We start from the raw sequence: 21,487 nt of genomic DNA, 5'->3' as shown, positions 1-21,487 counted from the left end.
ACTTTGTCTAATAGTAATATAACTACTCCAGGTTTCTTTCGATTTGTATTTGCCTACTGTATCTTTTTTCATTCTTTTACTTTTTTTTTTTTTTTGTGGTACACGAGCCTCTCACTGTTGGGGCCTCTCCCGTTGCGGAGCACAGGCTCCGGACGCGCAGGCTCAGCGGCCATGGCTCACGGGCCCAGCCGCTCCGCGGCATGTGGGATCCTCCCGGACCGGGGCACGAACCCGTGTCCTCTGCATCGGCAGGCAGACTCTCAACCACTGCGCCACCAGGGAAGCCCCATTCTTTTACTTTTAAATTAAGCCATGGTGGATTTTTTATAGAGGAATAGAGTTGAATGTTTTTTTTTAATCTCATGTAACAATCTTTGCTTTTTAACTGGAGCATTTAGGCCTGTACTATTCAATACATATGCCTATTTAAATTTAAACTAGTTAAAATTAAATTTAAAATTCAGTTCCTTAATCATAGCAGCCATATTTCTTGATCTCAACAGCTGCATGTGCCAAGTGGCTTCCACGTTAGACAGTTCGGGTCTAGAACACGGGCAGGTTTCCTTCGTCTTGCCTTCATAGCAACCAAACACTGCTGTGTGTCTGTGAGGGGTCTTGGGTGTGAGCAAGTGACCTGTCCTTCGCTTTTCTCTGTGATATCTGACGTTTGTCTGGAAGGGCAGGGGCCAGGAGGTAGGAGAGTTCCCTGCCCTCTGTCAGCAGTTGATTATTTTTGCCTTATGTCAAAGTAGTATCTGGCTAATGGCCCTGGGCCAAAGCCCATCATCTGTGCCGGCACCTACAGATTGTGGGAAGGGTCTTAGGAGCAAATGCACTTATGGATAGCCTTTCAGAACTCAACATACTGATAACTAGCAGGTCTTCAGTATTTTTCCATTAAAAATCAGGTGAAAAGGAACGATTAAGAGAATATTTTGAGCTCGTGGAGATAGCACAGTTTTACAGATAAGTAAATGTTTTCCAAGGTAAAGGTAAATGCTAAATACCTGGAAATTTTTTTTTAGATCTCAGTATTGGATCGCTAATAAATATTGGTTTATGTCCATTCCCAAAACATATTTCTCTGCTTAAAGGAGGAAACTACCTGCCTTGATTAAAATGTTTTCAGTGCATCCCTGTGCTTATACTTAATGATATCTTACTAAATAACTGAGTTACATCTTCTTTACTTCAAATGAAGACAATTTGTTTTGTCATGTTCCCTTAAGGCAGTCGTTTTCTCCTCTGTGATAGATAATAAGAAATATATGTATATATATATATATGTTTGGTCTTTGTCTCCAGTCCCTGACACAGGGCTTCTAAAACCCTTGTAAATTCCTAAGTGATGAGAGTACTGATAGCATCTTTTGTTCCAATGAGGTGACGCGGGTGAGCTCCTGGATGGCTCTTGGATGGGGTCTGATCACCACAAAGACCAGGCCATGATTTAGAAGCTTGGAATTTTCAGCCCTGCTCCCCACTTCTCTAGAGAGGGGCTAAAAATGGAGTTTATAATTGACCACACCTATGTGAGGAAGCCTCCATAAAAATCCCCATATCATGGAGCTGGGAAAGCTTCCAGGTGGGTGAACACATCCATGTACTGGGAGGGTAATGCACTCCAACTCCATGGGGACAGAAGCTGCTGTGCTTGGGACCCTCCCAGCCTCACCCTGTGTATCTGTATCATTTATCATATCCTATAATAAATTGATAAATGTAAACAAGTATTTCCTAGGGTTCTGTGAGTTGCCCTACCAAATTAGTTGAGCCCAAGGAGGTCAGAGACCTACTACTTGTGATTGGCATCTAAAGTGGGAGTAAGGTGGGAGCAGGCTTGTAGGGCTGAGACTTTGACCTCCATATTGTCAGAATTGAGTTACATTGTAGGACACTGGGCTGTTGTCATGGAGAATTGCTTGGTGTGGAGAAAATCCCCCACACATTTGGTGACCAGAAGTATCAGAACTGAAGTGTTCTGTGTGAATAGTAAAGGAAAAATACAGATGAAAACTGAGTGGTTTTTTCCATATACGTCCTCCATCAACCTGTTGCTGTAATGTGGAAATAAGGGGGGTTAGGTCTTTTAGTTTATTAGGAAAAGCTGGAAATCCCTAATTTCTTGAATGTGTGTAGGTTGTTATAAATTCCTGTTTGTTTCTTCCACATTCTTTCTTCTTCAAATTAAAATATAAATGAAGATACTTTTTAAAAATTTATTTTATTGAAATATAGTTGATTTACAATGCTGTGTTAATTTCTGCTGTGCAGCAGAGTGATTCAGTTATACATCTATATACATTCTTTTTCATGTTCTTTTCCATTACAGTTTGTCACAGGATATTGAATATAGCTCCCTGTGCGCTATAGTAGGACCTTGCTGCTTATCCATCCTCTATGTACTAGTTTGCCTCTGCTGACCCCATACTCCCAACCACTCCCTACCCCAACACCCCTCCCCACTTGGCAACCACAAGTCTGTTCTCTGTGTCTGTGGGTCTGTTTCTGTTTCGTAGGTAGGTTCATTTGTGTCATATTTTAGATTCCACATATAAGTGATAGTATATGGTTGAAAATAGTTTTTTTAAAAATTATTTTTCTCTGACAGTTACTACTTGGTCAGTGTTCATTTTTGTGGTTTTCTTTGAAAGAGTGGCATCACCAGGATCATTAACAAATGTAATGAACAAGGAAATGTAAGACATTTTAAAACAAGGAAATGTAAGTTTTTTAAACAGGTAAAAAAAAAAAAAGTTACTTAAATACTTAGAATGTGAATTAGAGCATAATCATCTTGAAGGCAGGATTGTGTTTTTGTATCTGTTCCTACAAGCATGGCATAACGCCAGGCACCTTGAAGGCACCCAGTAAATATTTGCTTCAAATGGATTTCTCTGGTGAGTGAAATTGGAACTCCTGCTTTTTTGAAGAAGTTAATGTTATGCTGAGAATAAGTAAAATATTTATACTATCGTTTTTAGTTGTTGTGAAGGCATCTTCTCTAATAAAGTGTACATTTTAAAAAGGGGAGAAAGTTTTACTTTTGTAATCGAGCTGCCAAGTTAAAGTTGCATTACATTGACCTCAACTTTGATTTTGGGGGCCAAAACTGAAATTTAAATCAATTAACTCTGGGGCATAGTCCTTGGAGAAAAGGCAAAAGATCATTTGACTTCTGCAGTATACATTTTACCAGCATTGTTAACGGTGCTTTATTTTTTGTTTTCTACCTAGCAACCCCAGGAGCGTGTGTGGTTCCTTTGCTTCCTCACTAGCTCTAAGTCCAACCTGATAAAACCCACAGTTTTTCAGGGTGCTACCATTCCAGATTTATGATATACATTTTCTTCTTGGCCCTCCTTGCCTTTGGTAATCTCTTCCTTTTTCCTGTCATCTCTGTCATTTCATCTCATCGGGTATTTTCAAACTTTCCCAGCTCTTCTCTGGCCCATTTTATAACCCCCTGCTCCCTAGTCAGTCAACTCCCCTCCTTAACATGGAAAAGTAAGGACACTAGGTTGGACTTCTGTCAGACTTTTCACCCTTATATGTATAAATGTGTCTCTGTGTTCAGACCTCCTTGGTCTCTCAGCCTCCTTCCTTGAAGTCTCCAAGGAAGAGGTCTTTCTCTTCTCGTTCCTCACTAATCCTTCCACCTGTGCACTTGATCACATTCTTCCTGCTTCCTCTGAGACTTAATTCTATCAGTTACTCCCTTTCCTGTGTTTTTATCCTTTTCATCCCTACTGGCTCCTAGAAAATATGCTCAAGCTTCTGCTGCTTATTTATGTGATTTAACAAAAGCCTTCTCTAACTCTTCCTTCTTTCATTGTCAGTTTTCTACCCAGAGTACCCGATATTTGCTGTGTCCACTTCACAGATTCACTGCAACTGCCCATATCAAAGTCACTGAATACAACTTAAATTGTTCTCAGACATACTCCTCCATCACTCAGCTGCAAGCCCCACCTGTTCTCACCTGGACCACTGCAGGTGTTTCTTAACTCTTCTCCCTGCCCTCAGTCTTCGCTTTTCCAGTTTATATTTCCCACTGCTGCAGGGCAATCTTTCAAAATACAGGTATGATCATATTACCCCTCTCTCCTTAAAACCCTCCAGAGGCTCAACATTGCCCATAGGTACAGATAAAAACTCCATAACACATATGAAGCCACTAATGACTTGACCTCCTGCTCTCCAGTCTTATGTTCTACTGATCCCTTCGTAGTACCACCTGTAGTTCCAAAAGCGATGTGCTGTTTCACACTTCTGAGCCTTTTATATTCTGAGCCCTCTAGGGGAGTAAAAAAATTTTTTTTTGTATTCCTAGTGACCTCCTCCTTAACCTTCTAAGAGAACAGTCAAGCATCCCCAGGCTTTACCTGATTTCTCTTTCCTCCACTTCCAACCTGTCACCATTATGCTATCATAGTAGAGTTAACCTTTATTTTGTGGGTTTACTATATAGTTTGTGGATACTGCCATTATTTATTGTATAACGCAGTGCGAATATTTGTCTTTATGTTTGTCTCCTGGAGAGAAAGGAGCCATTTTACTAATCTTTCTAGACAGATCTCCTGGAGAGAAAGGAGCCATTTTACTAATCTGTTGCTCACTTGCAACACTTAGCATAGTGCCTTGCACATGGCAAGGATGCCACAAATATTTGTAGAAAGAGTGAATAGGGGCTTCCCTGGTGGCACAGTGGTTGAGAGTCCGCCTGCCGATGCAGGGGACACGGGTTTGTGCCCCGGTCCGGGAAGATCCCACGTGCCGTGGAGTGGCTGGGCCCGTGAGCCATGGCTGCTGAGCCTGCGCATCCAGAGCCTGTGCTCCACAACAGGAGAGACCACAACAGTGAGAGGCCCGCGTACCGCAAAAAAAAAAAAGAGTGAATAAACAGTTGGACTAATTTCAGCAGATATTAATTGGGGCTTCTTCTATAGGCTTAGTGTTACACTTTTAAAGTTAGATAATAAGTTTCAGATTGTATGTCTTTGATATCACTGTACTTAATGCTGGCTGCTGTGTCACACAGTTTCAAAGAGATCTAGAGAGCAGGGAGGAGGATGTTTGTAGCTAGTGACTTAATACAGTAGTCTATGTGAATACTTACTAGATCTTTCCCTCACATTGTCATGGTGCGCAGTACAAGCTCATCCATGCATTTCTTTCCTAACCAGATTGTACAAAGCTAGAGGAAAGATTTCATGAAATTTATCATTGTTTTTCCTCTGGCTTCCAGTCTTCCTCTCCTCCATCTCCATGTAGATCTGATGATTTACTCCTCTGTTCATGACCCTTCAATTCTTTTGTTTCCATTTTTCTATATGTTAGTCACTTTCATAGCCTCCTGCTTTACCGAACTTAAGATCTTGTTCTTCGTTAGACTTCTTTCGAAAGTTTCTTGTCACCAGTAGAACTGTTCTACATTCCTATTGTACCTGCAGCTGATAACACACACTATTCTCTGTTTCAAGCATATGGTTCCAGAGGATAAACATAACAACACGCTGGTGATGTTTATGTCAAGTGAGCCAGTCTTCTCCAAGCATCTGCTGCACAGGCGCAGAAACAGATAAGTGGTTTCAGCTATTGGCTGCCAGGGGAACAGAAGGGTTGCCACAACAAACCCAGCAAACAACCCCAAAAGTCCCCAAGAAGCATAAACTCACACTGCTGGAAAATCAAAATTAGTAAAGGACTGTGCCTTTTTGATTCTTGACCTTAGCTTTGTCCCCTGCGTCCCTATGTAGAGATTGGACTGCTTTCTGCAACAACTGGGCTGTGTATAGGAGGGTACATCTGAGATTCGCTCAGCTTTTGAAGGAAAGTATTTGAAATTTCTCTGCTCACTCAAAAGTTGCTTTGTCGTGGCGTTGGATTGTTCTCCCCTTGGAAGCTTAGTCTTTCGACTGACACTGGTAAGATTGGCTCCAAGGAAACCCAGCATCCTCTCTGCCCTGGCGCCACTGGGCCGCCACCCTCTGCCCGCACCACTCCCTCCTCCTCCCCCTCCCTCCTGCACCACCTCTCTAGCCCTCTCTTGAACTGGCTGCCAGAGTTCACAGACAGCTGGGCAGAGAGTGGCTAAATCTGCCCAGCTGCCCGGGAAGCTTGGCAGCCAGGCTGAGGGAAGGAAGCATCGGCTCTCTTTGAAGGTTGGCTGCCAGTGAATCTCAGGCAGCTGGACTTCAAAGGGGGGACCGCTGGGCTTTCCCTCCTGTCTAGGCAGGTCATTCCACGGCCCTGTGCTTCCGGTGTTGGCATAGTGGCTTGCAAGTTCCTCCTCAATTAAAGAGCTGAATTGAAAGCTGCACTTGTGTTCACATTTGTGTTATAGACAGTCTAAGATCCTAACTCCTGCTACCCCAAGCTTAAGAGTAAAGATGGAGGAGAAAAGGTAACATCATACAAAGGGCAGCTAAGGAGATCCACAGCAGTTAGTAGGATTTCCTCATTGCTAGTTGTATCTTGTGTTATTTACCAAGTTTTAAATTACTTCAGGGACTCTTGGTGTGATCTTCTTGAGTAAAGGCTAATCAGCGTATGCTTATAGACTGAGTTGAGCTAGTGACCTGGAACCGGGTTTGGTCACGGACAGTGGTTTTATCTGTTTCCAGAAACTGGTGTAGTGCTCACCCGCTAGCCCGTACTTCACTCCCTTGCTGCACTTTCCCACCTTTCGCCTTCAAATTGCCCTGTGGTCGGGGAGAGGACTGGTTTAGTAAAGGAAAGAACAAGGGTGCTGCACAGATGCCAGGTCCACCTTAGTTGCAAATGAGGGCCAGAGTGGAGAGAGCCTGAAGTCAGAAGAGCCGTGAGTGAGTATGAGTATAATAGTGGTTTAAAGTGCAGACCCTGGAGCCAGGCTGCTTGGGTTCAAATCCTGGCTCTGCCAGTTACTGACCACATGATCTACCTTTCTGCCCCACCATGCCCTCCCTGGAAAATGGGGATATAATAGTGCTTACCTCATAAGGCTGTTGGAGGATTCAAGGGGTTAATACATACCGTGCACTTAAGGACAGTATCTAGCCCAGAGTAAATGCCCGGTAAATGTTAGCTAGCATTATCATGTCCCAGATGCCATTGATCAGGACTAGAGGAGGTGAAAAAAATGACTGATTTGTGATTTTCTCTGCCCCTGCATGGATAAAAGACTCCCTTAGATGGAATTTGTAATAGAATTTTTCTTTTCCAGAAATCCGTAATAGTGTAAAAAAAGGTATTATGTAGTCTGAAGGAGAAAAAAGTTACTTTATGTTATCCTTCTCTCTCCTTACACTGCCCTTCCTAGGAGTATAAGGAGATGCAGTTCATTTAGAGCCATTACTATAATAATCTACACACATGCAAAAGAAGCCTTGTTTAAAACATGGCTGTAAATGTAAATATAAATGAATAAATAAATAAGAGATGTTTTAGTAAAGAGTACAGTTTCTGGAGTTAGAATCAGGGTTTGAGTTTTTGCTCTGACAGTTTATTAGTCATATCTCTTTGGGTAAGTTACCTCACTAAGCCTCAGTTTTCTTGGTTGTAAGATGAGATAATAATGACATACACGACACTAGGCTCGTTTTGAGAATGAAATTAGAAAATGTTCTGTTTTACTGCGCTAAGTATCAGCATGTTCAATAAATGTACCTGTTGTTACTATCACTATTGCCACCACCGTTAGCATTACAAGTTAAAAGTATTATGAATCACAAGGAAGCCTTCAGTTTATGCAAATGATTTTACAAATAGAGTGCCTTTCCCTAAGATTTTTGTCCTCTCTAGATCAGAGGTCAGCAAACTACAGGCCAAATCCAGCCTGCCACCTCTTTTTGTAAATAAAGTTTTGTTGGAACACAGCCTAATCCATTTGTTTATTGTCTATGGCTGCTTTCATACTATAACAGCAGAAGTGAAGAGTTGCAACAGAGACTTTATAGTCCTCAAAGCCTAAAATATTTACTCTCTGGACTTTTCCAGAAAAAATTTACTGATCCTTGCTCTAGATATATATTTCTCCAATTAAGGTCCAGAGAATGTTAATTCTATTAGTGTTAGTAAGTACTTTCTGAAAAGAAGAAGGGAAAAAAAAACTAGTTCCACAGTCAAATAAGCTTTGGAAATGTTAGAGAAGTTGATTTATTCTAGGACTACTACTTAAAAGACTCTGGCTTTTAATATACTAATGTGCATTGTGAATCTTCAAGACAAGGCCATGGTATACAAATAAACTCTAGTTTCCCAGGCTTGCTTGGCTATAGAACGACCCGCACCCCTCCACCCCACCCCTGGATCTGATGATGTTACACAAAGCATCCTCTGGGAAACCCTGCTTTGGGGCTGTCTCTTTAGAAGCACTTTCTTCTTAGATCATTCCTCTTGGTGATTTCGGTGATATCCTCATTTAGAGACCTACAAAATATCATATGAGATTCTGTATTGCCTCATTTTTTTCCCCCAGTAAAATTATACTTTGCCTAAAATCACAATAGTAAAATATACCAGATATTTAAATGCTCTAATAAGATAATAATATTAATCCCCGTCTTTAAATGATTCTGTATGATGTCTCAAAGGTTAGAAATGGAGTCTCAAAGTCCAAAGTTTCATTTCGTGCCTTCTTGAAATTCTGAAAGCTTGGGTTTTCTGTAGGGCTTTAACGTTTTTCTGCATCCAGATTTCTGAAGCATAAATCTTGAGTGCCTAACTGGGATACCAGCTGATCTCAGCTCGGGTTTATAAGAAGGGAGATTAATGTGAAGGTAACTTGTGCCTTAGCCATAAGGGGTTTGTTTTATAGACTAAAGTAAACACCTTGAATTTCAAGTTGCAAGCACACGGGGAGCCAGAAGATTCCAGAGCAGTGGCATCATATTCTGCCTATGACTCACACATCTCAGTGGCTGAGCTTTCTCCTGCAGCTGCAGCTTCCAGCTGGTCATCACACAGAGCCCTAGGTAGTCACACACTGCAGTCACCTGGTTTGAGATGACCAAACAAGCATGTAATTGCAACATTGTCGAGTTATGAATGAAGGCTGGGCTATATCTTTGCCAAATACAGTTGAAAAATAAATGCTAAGTCATAGGAGTTTTCTGAAATCATAGTGGTTGCAACAGTGAACCTGGACCAAGAGTGGAGAATCCTGCTGAAGAGTTCATCTCTGGTCATAAATGCTCATTCCCGCCTCCCCCCTCCCTCCCTCCCTGTCCCCGAGCCCCCCACCCCACCCCACCTTTCCCGTGAGCTTCCCCATTATGGCAGAGGCCAGTTCTTAGTCATTTGATGCCCTTTAAACCTGGCTTATACTTGATGCAGTAAATGTTTTATGAAAGAACAAGAGGTCTTAAGTGTTTCTTCTCCTTTCCCAACTTGTGAATCATTTCAAGAAAATTCCACATCATCTCTTCATTTATGTATGTGTGTTGTGTGTATAATGAGTCCTCAGTAAATGTGGTTGACATTGTAAATGTGGATCCTAAAAATTTTATCACACTTTTATTTTATGGGGGATGATGAATGGACTTTTCAGAAACCTTTGTCAGATGTCATTGTCTTTTGTCTTTAAATTATTTTTAAAAAATGAAGGGAGGGAGGGAGAGAGAAGAAAGGAATGAGGGAAGGAGAAAACATCTTGGCTGGAACATAATTATCTTTTTTAAAAAAGTTAGAAACTTGGAAACTGTCAACTTGCTATGAAATATGTTGTTTCCTTGAAACATGCTCAAAAGTTCAGAGTTTCATTTGCTATATTTATTATGTTCATCTTTTAAGCACCATGATTATGTGATACATAACATATTATACTGTACTCTAAGACTCATTGGGGTTCTTAGAGTTCAGATGATGTGCCTGGGAAAGAAATAATCTGAAGCTGACCTACTTGAAAGAAAGGATCAGAAATGTGGGGAAAGAGCTCTCATTTAGTAACATAAAGAAAAGCAGTTTAAACACACAACCCTCCCTTCTGTGTCCTCCAAGAATGAGCTGTTTCCAAGCATTCACTTCTCTAATACTGTCTTCTGGAATCATTGTCTGAGTGTCAAAGAGTATATAGAAGAAATGGCTGCAACTAGTTGAAAACAGACTACAGCTACCTAGAGACAGTGGTTATCTGAAGCAAACCCAGCGAGGATTAAGAAACATTGCTAGAGAGAACTTTTGGTCTCACAGGCAGATGCAAAAAGGCAAGAGAGGAGCGTAATGATTATATAAAGTACAAGACCTGATAAAGTTCAATTAATTTTAATTATAGGGTTGCAGGACAGGTTTATGGTGGATATTATTTGGTAGAATGCTAAGGTAGGGGAGCGAGAATTAACCTTCTTAAAACGTTATCAATGCTTCTGTGGTATCGTCTGACTTATAATAATGACAAACTCTTATATAATGTTTACTATCTGCCAAGCACTGTTCACATCCTTCATGTGTTGCATTAGTTAACTTTTGCTGCATAACAAACTACCTTAGAACTTAGTAGCTTAAAACAACAAACATTAATTATTTCTCAAGATTCTCTGGGTCAGTGGGGCAGTATTTCTGGTCTGAACTGGCTTGGCTGATTTCTTCTGGGTTCTCTATTGCATCTGCAGTTAACTAACAGCTCAGTCAAGGCTGGATGGTCTAGAATGGCCTCACCCACATGTCAGGCTGTTGGCCAGATGTCAGCTGGTGCTATGGGGATGACTGGACACATGTTTCTGGTCATCCGGAGAGCATCTTGTGCTTTTTCACAAGGTGGCTAGGTTCCAAAAGCAGCAAGAGAGCAAGTCCCAACGTATATGCCTTTCCAGGTCTCTGCTTGTGTCTTGTTTGCTCATGTCCTCTGTTAGAGTTCTCTAAGAATCAGATGCTAAGATGTGTAGAAGATTTATTGCTAAAACTCCTGTAAGGGAAAAGTGTGTGGGGAGCCAGAGGAGGCTAGAGAGTATCAGATGGTGATGCAGGTCTGACTCCTATGAAGGAAAGAGGGAAGGAATGAAGGAGGGTTGGCTAGGAAGAATCTCAGACTTCAGCACAGTTCTAAGAAAGCTTTGGCCAGGCCAGTGGGAACTCCTTGAGCCTAAGTCAACCCAAGGCTTTATTAATCTGCTCTAGCTATGCTGCTGTCTCAGTTAGCATAGCAGCTATAATCAGGACTACTACTTGATTAAGTCTGTAGTCAACAATCCCTTTGTGGAAGGACTAGGAGAAGAATTCTTGCCCCACTGAGTAGCACTGTCCTTCCTCTTAGGAATCTGGCTACCTCTATAGTCAATCAGTTCCTGATCTGAAAATAGAGTCAGGTATGGGAACAGAGCCAGGGATCATGACTTTTTATTGGGGTCACCACCCTCAGCTTCCTGCTCCTCCATTTATCTCTCTTTTTGGTTGTAGATACTAAGCAGTACCTTTGCTGTCTGCCCATCTCTTCTGCCCCTAGGAATGCCATGTTCTATTAACCATCTCCACATTTTTCTGCACATCAAGCCCCCTTGGCTGCCTCTCTGATCTTGTCAGTCATTATGTTGCAGCCTCTTGGCTTCTAGCAATAAAGCACTGCAACTTAGATTTTATTACTTTGGGCCTCATTATCCCCATGGATATTAATGGCCCAGCTCAGTGAGATTAGCCCTGGGCTGCAGAGGAGACCTTGGTGTATGGTACTCCTTGGTGATGCTGAACTGAACTCCTTGGTGATGCTGGCTCCCTCTCACCTGTATATTCCTGGTGGCCTTGGTGAATGGTACTTCTTCTGGGCTCTCCCATGAAAAATAATATTCTGTATTTTCTGACTTGACACAATATATCCATCCCAGGATGCCCACTTCCCCCAGCCTTCTTATTCTCTTCTCTGTTGTCTGCCAGGACAATTGGGGTGTTTTTATTTTACTCAACATTGGCCATCACTTTTCCAGGCCTCTGTAGCATCCTTGCAGCAGGTTTGCCCCATCCCCTGGGGACCTTTTACAAAAATGTGCCCCAAATCAATGAATCCTGCTGATGAAAGCCCCCTTGATTAAGGATCCTCAAAATCCAAACTCAAGGTACTTCATGGCTCCTGCCAGCAGCTGCGTCTCTTTTGGTGTGTAATCTCTTTCCAGCCACTTCTCCTGCTGAGTAATACTGGGATTCGGCACTAGGTATTGACGTAGAAGCCAGAAGAGGAGGTAGGGGCATGTCCTAAGAGAAGTTACTGCTGCCTTGTGGGGGAGGAGCAGTTGTAGCATCTTCCAACCCAAAGGAATTGCTAGCTCTTACTAGGCAAGGGTGGGCCACCACCGTAGGCTGTGAGGGTTCAGGGGCATCTGCAGATCTAGCATCTTATAGACATCCATCCAGATATCCTGTCCTTATGTTTCAGAGTCTCAGGTTTTCCCAGCTAGAGCCCTGCCTTAGAATAATAGACATGCCTTAGCTGAGCATTTAGGTATCTCTGGAGCTCTATAAGTCAAACTACCAGATCGCTTTTGTTTGTTGCTCAGCTGTGTCTGGTCTTCTACCTCAGGAGATGAGGGCTTCTTTGAAAGCTACTAAAGGGGCCCTCTGGCTCTTCCATTTAGTCTTTAACTGTTAATGGTGCTCAGTTTCTCATTGTCCCTCTGCAGGGATAATGACTTAGCACTAACCAGCCAACACTATTGTCTTTGTAGGTATCTTCCTCCCATATATTTTTTTTTTCTTTTTTTTTTTTTTGCGGTACGCGGGCCTCTCACTGTTGTGGCCTCTCCCGTTGCGGAGCACAGGCTCCGGACGCGCAGGCTCAGCAGCCATGGCTCATGGGCCCAGCCGCTCCGCGGCATGTGGGATCCTCCCGGACCGGGGCACGAACCTGCGTCCCCTGCATCGGCAGGCGGACTCTCAACCACTGCGCCACCAGGGAAGCCCTTCCTCCCATATATTTTTAAATGCCTAAAGTGTTTTTCCCGCAAGGACAGTCCCCTGTACTAGGAAGTTTTCCCAGCTCACCTCCAGTGAAATCTGTAGCAATTGGACCGCAACCAAGTGCTCAAGTGTATCTGTGCTCCACAGTCCACTCAGGACAGTGTCTTCTTTACCCATGAAGGAGGCAGTCCTAGATTTTGATCTTAACACCTGTGCTGTTGGATCACACCAGGTGCCACTTGTGATAGTCTGGTTCCTCTGAGAAACAGACACCAAGATAGGGTTAAACATATAAGAGAATTCTTGGGGAAAGGCCTGTCAAGGGAATGGGGGTGAGGGAGCCTGAGAAGGCTGGAGAAGAGAGCATGATGTAGGCCATACCCCTAAGAAAGAGAAAGGAAAGAAAGGAGTGTTACATGTCCATCAGCTGATAAACGGATAATAAAATGTGGTACATCCATACAATGGAGCATTACTTGACAATAAAAAGAAATGAAGTATTGAAACATACTACAACATAGATGAACCTCAGAAACATTATGCCAAGTGAAAGGAGCCAATTACAAAAGATAGCATATTGTATGATTTCATTTATTTGACATCTTCACATAGGCAAATATAGAGAGACAGAAACTAGCTTAGTAGTTGCTTAGGGCTGACAGATTAGGGAAAAGAGGGAGTGATTGCTAATGTGTATGGGGTTTCCTTTGGGGGTGATCCTAATGTTCTAAAATTGACTGAGGTAATGATTGCTCAGTTCTCTGAAAATACTGAAAAACATAGAACTGCATACGTTAAGTGGCCAGATTCCGTGGTGTGTGAATTATATCTCAATAAAACCGTCATATTAAAAGAAAAGAAAATGAGGATTGTACAGAAAGAGTCTCAGACTGTAGCACAATGCCCAGAATGTTTCAACCAGGCTAATTAGGAGTCCTTTCTCCCCCGTGCTCAGTCGTTGGTGAAGAGGAGCCCATGGAAAGCCTGGCTTGTCACACAGGTAGTGAGAGTGCTAGTCATTATGCTTTGCACAGTGGGAAGTCTGAGAGACACATTTTCTTGGCTACATGTCCTATAATCCCAAACAAGTCACCTGTCCATACCCAGACCCAAGGTGTAAAGAAATACATGCCACATATTGATGAAAAGAAAAGCAAAGTTGTATTGCAAAGGAGTGTGACACACTTGCATTACCTCATTAAATTCTCCTAGCAGTTTATGGAGTGGGTACTATTATTAATCTCGTTTAATAGATGGCATAGGGAGATTAGCCCAAGATGATAAGTGGTGAAGCCTGGATTTGAACTCACCAGTCTGATTCCACCCTTTGTGCTTTTTATCATTATACCATATTTTCATACAATATATTAATTTGATTATCACAGAATCTTTTACAGAGGTTTTATTGTCTAATTTCCTTTTATTAAAATGAAGCCTTCATGGGCATAGGAAATTGCAAAGTACCTTTCTATGACAGTTCCTATATTTTTGTGTACATTATTCTCATAATCCTTACTACAGATCTCCAAAATCAGAGGAACAGGAGGAAATTATATTCAGTCTGGACCTATATCTATTCTGTTTTTTAATCTTGGCATTTTAAAAAATCCTGGAATATTTTTAATCCTGGTATGGTAAGTAAACCTAACATGTGATTGAAAATATAGAATTGATTGGAATTGCTTGATTATAATGAAGCTTGAAAATAGATTCTTAATGCAAAAGAAAATTTATATCTATTTAGGGGGACCTAAGAGTAGATTTGAGAGGACAGTTAAATGTTAGTACACCTAGTTTGTTAGCCTAGCATTTGCTTCATCTTGCTCTCGGAGTTTGTGTTTCAGAAGCATAGTTGCATTTCAGCAACGTTCTGAGAGGAGGTGCCCACTATAGACTGAATAAATAAATGTGTGGCATTGACACAAGGCAGGGAGATAGTAGGTCAAATGCAGCTCAGTTTCATTGGGAGTTGGGGAAAAAGAGTAAGAGTGGGAAGATGTGTAGGGCATGTTACTTGAAAGATTAATAAACTGTGAAACAGAAAGATTAAGCATCTTGGCCAGGGTCAAACTAAATGTAATAAGCTGAAATTTTAGGTCAAGTTGGCTTGGCTCTAAAACCAGTATTCTTTCCACTAAATTTTCTCCTATTTTCAGCCCAGAAATTTATTTAAATTCTCACTTTTTTAAAATAGTTTATTCCACTGTTTTATTGATTACAAAACATGTTTTGATCCTTTTGAGGGCTTTCCTCTTGCATTGATAGATACACACTAGGGCAATGGAAAGATATTGGGATCTAGCTAGCTGCTGGATGTAAACTCACTGACCTCTGTTACCACCATAGAATATTTAGATTATTTAGAATTACAGAAAGTGGTATATTTAAGACTTTGGGCTAGGCATCATATTTTTCTTTGAGAATTTGGCATACTTCCTTAGAGAGGAAAAACTAGAATTAGCATAGCCACAGAAGGCAGGACCAGGACTCATAAGTAGATGTTAGAAGGAGGGCGGCTTGGACCCAGTTTAAGAAAGGTGTTGCCAATTAGAGCCACCCAGACAAACGTACTGTTGTTGCTTGTGATGTAATGAGTTCTGTACTGCTGGAGGCTCTATGACCATCTGCTGAGAAGGGACAGTTTGTACTGTATGAGCTCAGAGAGGGCCTTTAAAACTCTAGGTTTTTGTGCTTGCATTCCCCATCACTCTGAATATTTGACACTTGATGTTCTCCAAATCTAACATAAGGCACTCCTAAGAATAGGAAGCCTATATAAAGGAGTTAATAATCTCAACTTCCCTAAAGAATAATGTTCTTTGCCTAGGATGATTATAAAAGGAATTAAAGGAGAAGTTGCAGTTTTAGATTTCCCATAGTATGCCCGAAGTGTTTTTCAGTCAGGTTGACTTTGTTTTCAAAATGTGAGGGTATTTTTCATCACAGACTGTCCAAATATTGATGTTTTATGCAAATTTAAGATCTCCTCTGGCTATCCATTTTATTTCAGTGGAATAAACTTTTGTTACTGGTTAAAGTGAAGTTAATAATTGAAGAGCACACTTGACATAAAATCTCAGTCGAAATGGAACTACCTGCTTGCTCTTGGGCTCGTGCGGAAGTGTACGTGATATGATTGCTTTGGATTCTACAGCTTTTAAGGTTCTTTATCCCACCTGACTGGTATATGATATGTACATATCTATATATATGTGTGTGTATTTATATTTTAGAATATTGGTATTCATGATCTATTTTGCTCTATTAATAATAAAAAGTACATTTGATCAGTTAGTCGATCAGTTAGTCATCTAGTTCAAATCCATTTACTTTACAGAAGATAAAATTGTGATCTGGAGAGGCTAAGTAATTTGTCCTGAGTCATACTGCTAGTTTTTGACTGAACTAAGTCCAGATTTCATATCTCCTAGTCCTGGACCAGTGCTCTTTTTGCTATACCACATTACCTTACTGGTAATTCATGAAGTGATGGGTCTTCCTTCTGTTAAGATGTATATATGTATTTATTAGCATTAAAAATAAATAAAACATTTAAAACAAATAAATTAATTTCACTGAGAGGCCAAATGTAAGTATAGGACTTTCTGGTAAACTGTTACCGCTGTAGTATCTTTCAAAAGCTTTATTTAGAGTTTAGGAGTTGATAAGTTGTTGAAATATAACTAAGTGGCATATTTTCCTTATTGAGATTAGTAGCGGAGTTCTGCTTTTCTGAGGAATAAAAAAAATATGTTCAATCTATTCTCCATGTGTCCAAGAATGATCTTTTAAAGATAAGCAAACCTAGTCACACTACTACTCCTCTGTGTAAAATCCTTTAGCAACTCCTTTTACCTTCAGGATAAAATTTAAGCCCTTAACATGGCCTACAAGGCGTGATCTGGGTCCTGCTTATGTCACCTCTCACCTGTCCTTTTCCTCTTAGACGTGATTAACTTCTTTTAGTTCTTTGAATCAACCAGCTCCTTTCCCTTTAGGCCTTCCAATATGCGTGTGTTGGTTTTCTATCGCTTAGTAACAGATTACTACCACAAATTTAGTGGCTTACAAAACCACCAGTTTATCATTTCACAATTTCTGTAGGTAAGAAGCCTGACATAGTATGGTTGGATTCTCTTCTTAGGGTTTTAGGGTTTCACCAGGCTACAGTCAAAGTACACTTGACCCTTGAACACGTGGGGAGGTGTGGGGTTAGGGGCACCAACACACACTCCTCTCGCCACCCTGCGAGCAGTTGAAAATCCACATATAACTTTACAGTCTGCCCTCCATATCCATGGTTCCACATTTGTGGATTCAACCAACCACAGATCATGTAGTACTGTACTATGTATTTATTGAAAAAAAATCTGTGCATAAGTGGACCTATGCAGTTAAAACCCATGTTCAGATCCCTGTTTCTTTGATACATCTTTTAAGTCTATAGTGGCATGTCAAACGCTTCTCATTCTTAAAATCTCTCTTCCTCTTCTGGCACGTCTTTATGGCTTCCTTCTCTGTCCTCAGCCAGGAGAAAGCTCTGCTTTTCTTTTTTTTGGCTGCGTTGGGTCTTCATTGCTGTGCGTGGGCTTTCCCTAGTTGCAGCGAGCAGGGGCTACTCTTCGTTGCGGTGCACCAGCTTCTCCTTGAGGTGGTTTCTCTTGTTGCGGAGCACAGGCTCTAGGCACCTGGGCTTGGTAGTTGCAGCACAGGGGCCCTAGAGCACGCAGGCTTCAGTAGTTGCTGAGCGTGGGCTCAGCATCTGTGGCATGCAGCCTCAGTAGCTGTGGCTCGCGGGCTCTAGAGCACAGGCTCAGTAGTTGTGGCGCCTGGGCTTAGCTGCTCCACGGCATGTGGGATCTTCTCGGACCAGGGCTCGAACCCATGTCCCTGCATTGGCAGGTGGATTCTTAACCACTGAGCCACCAGGGAAGTCCCAAAAACTCTGCTTTTAAGGACTCATGTGACTCTTCAGTCCCACCTGGGTAATCCAGGACATAATCTCCCTTTCGGCTAACTAATAACCTTCATTATACCTGCAAAGTCCCTTTTGCTAAGTAGAGTAACGTATTCATGGGCATAACACCAGCGATCGCAGAGGTCATGGGGTTCAAAATTCTGCTACCACAATGCAGTGAGTACCCTCTGACTGGAATAGCCTTTCTAGACCCTGCATCCTGCTCCTTCGTCTGCTGACTTTTACTTTATCCACTGCGTCTCTGATTTCTTTTTGCCCCTCTTTTTTTCCCTCTCTTCTCATGCTCTGATTAAGAACCTCTCTTTAGTGCTCTCAGATTACTCTATACTTCCCCACTGTACCACTTGTCACTTTGTTCGCTTATCTGTGTCCTTTCAGGGGGACCGTCTATCACCTCTGAGAAGAGAAGCCATGTTTATCTCGGCACATTTGTGTTTCCCTGCTAACCCATGTATCTGCCATACAGTTGATTCCCAATATAAAAAAAAAAAGATGAATCAATGAATTATTTATATCCATGAAAAGAGGAAGCATGATTACTGTCTTTAATATAAATTTCTAAGACTTTCACATGGAGGAAGAGAGAAGACAATTTTATTATTTATTTATTACCATTTAACCTTCTGAAAAATTATTTAAATTTAAATTGTGACAATGGGACACAAGAATCATTAGAACTAACCTAGGAATATAGTGAAAAGAAATCTGAGTGTAACAGTTCCGCAGAAGGCCAAGGAAGCTCTGGTCCTTATTAAAACAGAAGGTCCGAGTTAAGTGATGTATTTGAGAAGACAATTTTAACTCAGTACATACAGTTTTTTTTTTTGAAGGCTTGCTTTTGTGAGGTAGTGTGTCCTCATTACTGGAAACTTTTTGGTGAAAGCTCAGTGATGGAGTGTTGGGGATATTATCGGGAGGCTGATGTACGTGAGCTCTGTTTTGTGATTCATTCTTTGTTATGGTTGCTGCAAATTGATGGAGATGGGTCATTTGTATTCCTATACCTGTGGCTGCCAGGAGAGACCTACATGCTGTCATCACTAGTAATGTCCCTGGCCATTCACTGTGTAATTATCCAGCCTGGTGGATCTGGGATAATTGACTCCCTAGTACTTTGGCCTGTTCTGGTTACTGAATCATACCTGGGTGGCAAGATTAGTGTAGTAGAGTTACTTTTATAAGTCATTAACTGTTTAGAAGTGACATTGCAAGTAAAAAGACTAATAACATACATCCGTAGAGAGGGGGTATAGGGTAGTGTTTAAGGGTAGGCTTTTTGGTTCAAACTCCTAGCTCGACCACTTACTAGCTCTGTGATTTTGGACAAGGTACTTAAGTCTCTGTGCTTAGTTTCCTAATCTGTAAAATGAAGATAATCTTCTAGAGTGAACGTGAGCACCATAGGCAAGTTAGTAAAAGAATATAGTGCCTAGGGTATGGTAAGCATTGTGTAACGGCTAGCTGTCGTCATCATCATCAACAACAACATTATCCTACAGGCACACTAAAGATAGTTCAAGACTTACAACCATGTGCACAGTGTCTGGCATATACTAGGAATACAGTGATATTTTTGAGTTAATAATATGTTCATTTGTAATTTTTATTTATATTTATTCTTTCAGATAACTGTAGGAAATGGTCCCCAAAACTTTATAAGTATAATGAGAAGAACTAAATGTGGTGCTAATCTTGTGTTGCTCAGAGCTTGCTAAGGCAGTCTGAAAAATATCTCCTACTAGAACATAACCTTGTCTCTTCTTTTCACTTATTAAAGCAAATGGATGTTTTAAAAAGCCCTTTGAAATTTTTTCCAAAATAAAAAAACTATCATCAGGTGAAATTAATATTTTTCATGTAGCTATATATCATATTTTGGATGATAAAGTAAAATATTCTTGCCACAAAAATGTTCTCATCTGAATTCAGATGAGATGTTAACACTTTGCTTGTCTTTGCAAACAGGTTCATCCTAAATTCCACTATAAACAAGCTCATGACCCGGGCACAGATACTTCTTGCGTGACTTTTTCCTATGATGGTAATGTCCTTGCCTCTCGTGGAGGTAGGTTAGAAGCTTTCTTTTTAAAATGTTTCTATATATAAAATGATCGTATGTAACTCTAACAAATGTCACACTAATATCCTAGTGCTTAGTAAAGCTAGCTGTGCTTTTGTTAATGTACCTTTGCCAGTCTAGTTTTTTTCATTAAAATGCATTTCCAACTTGGCAACATTATTTTATTAAAATTATCAAGTAAAATTTAGAAAATATGTACTTTTTGCCTAAGTTTTCATTTTAGCTCCAAATTCCATCAGCATTTGGAGCCTGCAAGGATGACCATTGCCTCTACCTTATGGACTTTTGTAGATGATATTCTGTATTCTTTCTATATCATTTTATAGTTCTGGGTCTGGTATTTCAAACTCTTCTATTTGCTGACCATTGATTTTTTTTTCAGTTCAAACACTAATTCAGTTCAGTTAAAAAAATTTGTATACCTGGATGTTATTTTTTTTAATAGCTATGTAATTCTGTGTGGTCGTATTGTAAGTTTACCTATCCACACTCATATGATTGAATACAGATTGTTTCTAACTTTTTGCTAAATCTTTCTCACGTGAATAAGTAGTATGCTGATAGAAGGAAATAATAAAATAGTGAGGGCAGCTTATGAAGAAAGCATTAGGGGGAAGTATGGGGCATGACTGAGGATCTTCCAATAGGCCCATTTGTGGGGAGAGAAAAGAATCAAGGTAAGTAGGTTGGAGCCGTGTTACAGATAGCCTTAAATATCACATAAAGGATTTAGTCTTTATTCCACAGGCCAAATTAATCTAGCAACACTGAGTTGAGTCATTCATTCACTCACTTTACTGTATATTGAGCAACTGATCTGAGCTAAGCATTATGCTAGGTGCTTGGCATAAACTGTGGACATCATAGCAGGGTTCCTTTCCTGAAAGAATTTACAGCCTGATGTAGAGGGTATGGAAGTGAGGGGAACATAGAGTTGGCACAGCTCTCCCCTCAGTTTAACTGGTCCATGCCCGTTTACCCTTGGGAGCTCTATCCAGATTCTCCTTCTTCCAAGGAAGGCTTCTATTGATATATTATACCCAAACTACCCTCACATAATTTTAAAAATCAAATCACATGCACATGTATTTTCTATTTACGGTATACATGGCAAAGATGGATATGTATAAAATATATGTTTTGGTTCATCAATTCTAACCTGTTCTTTGAGTCCTAAGATGACTCTTAATTAAGGCTATGTACTATACTCTGTACTTACATCAGTGATTCTTACCCCAAGAATGTATCTGAATCCCCTGGGAAGATTTTCAAAATCACAAATCCTCCACTAGGAAATTCTCACATTCACTCTCACACCTCTAGAGTGGTATACCCCAATCTCCAAGGTAGAGTGGGGAAAGAAGAGGGGAATAACAGAGGAGTGTACTTTGAAAATTCTTCCTGGAGGATTCTGAAATAGCCCAGCCCCACCCAGTTGGTTATTACTGCCTTAGAAGTATAGGATTAACTCCATTTCAGTCAAAGCCATTTTAGTGATAATTTTTACCTTCCCCTTCCATCCTATACTAGCTGTTGGGTAACATGTCGTCTACAGAACATGTATA

At 40.8% G+C, this 21,487-nt stretch overlaps 1 protein-coding gene across 2 annotated transcripts in view; it reads left to right on the top strand.

Annotated features, from left to right (window-relative positions):
- The window catches only part of WDR70 (WD repeat domain 70), a 308,716-nt gene that overhangs the window by 236,350 nt on the left and 50,879 nt on the right, over window positions 1-21,487 (top strand). The window contains exon 11 of one of the 2 annotated variants that reach the window (XM_012531649.3): window positions 19,808-19,907. The exons of the other annotated variant lie outside the window; for it this stretch is intronic. Within the exon in view, the coding sequence (XP_012387103.1) occupies window positions 19,808-19,907 (100 nt within the window). The remainder of the gene's footprint in view (window positions 1-19,807; window positions 19,908-21,487) is intronic. 2 annotated transcript variants of the gene reach the window in all.

Source organism: Orcinus orca, chromosome 3, assembly GCF_937001465.1.
Source record: "Orcinus orca chromosome 3, mOrcOrc1.1, whole genome shotgun sequence".
NCBI lineage: Eukaryota > Metazoa > Chordata > Mammalia > Artiodactyla > Delphinidae > Orcinus > Orcinus orca.
Note: the sequence above shows the minus strand (reverse complement) of the source record. Positions and strands in the feature narration are given on the sequence as shown.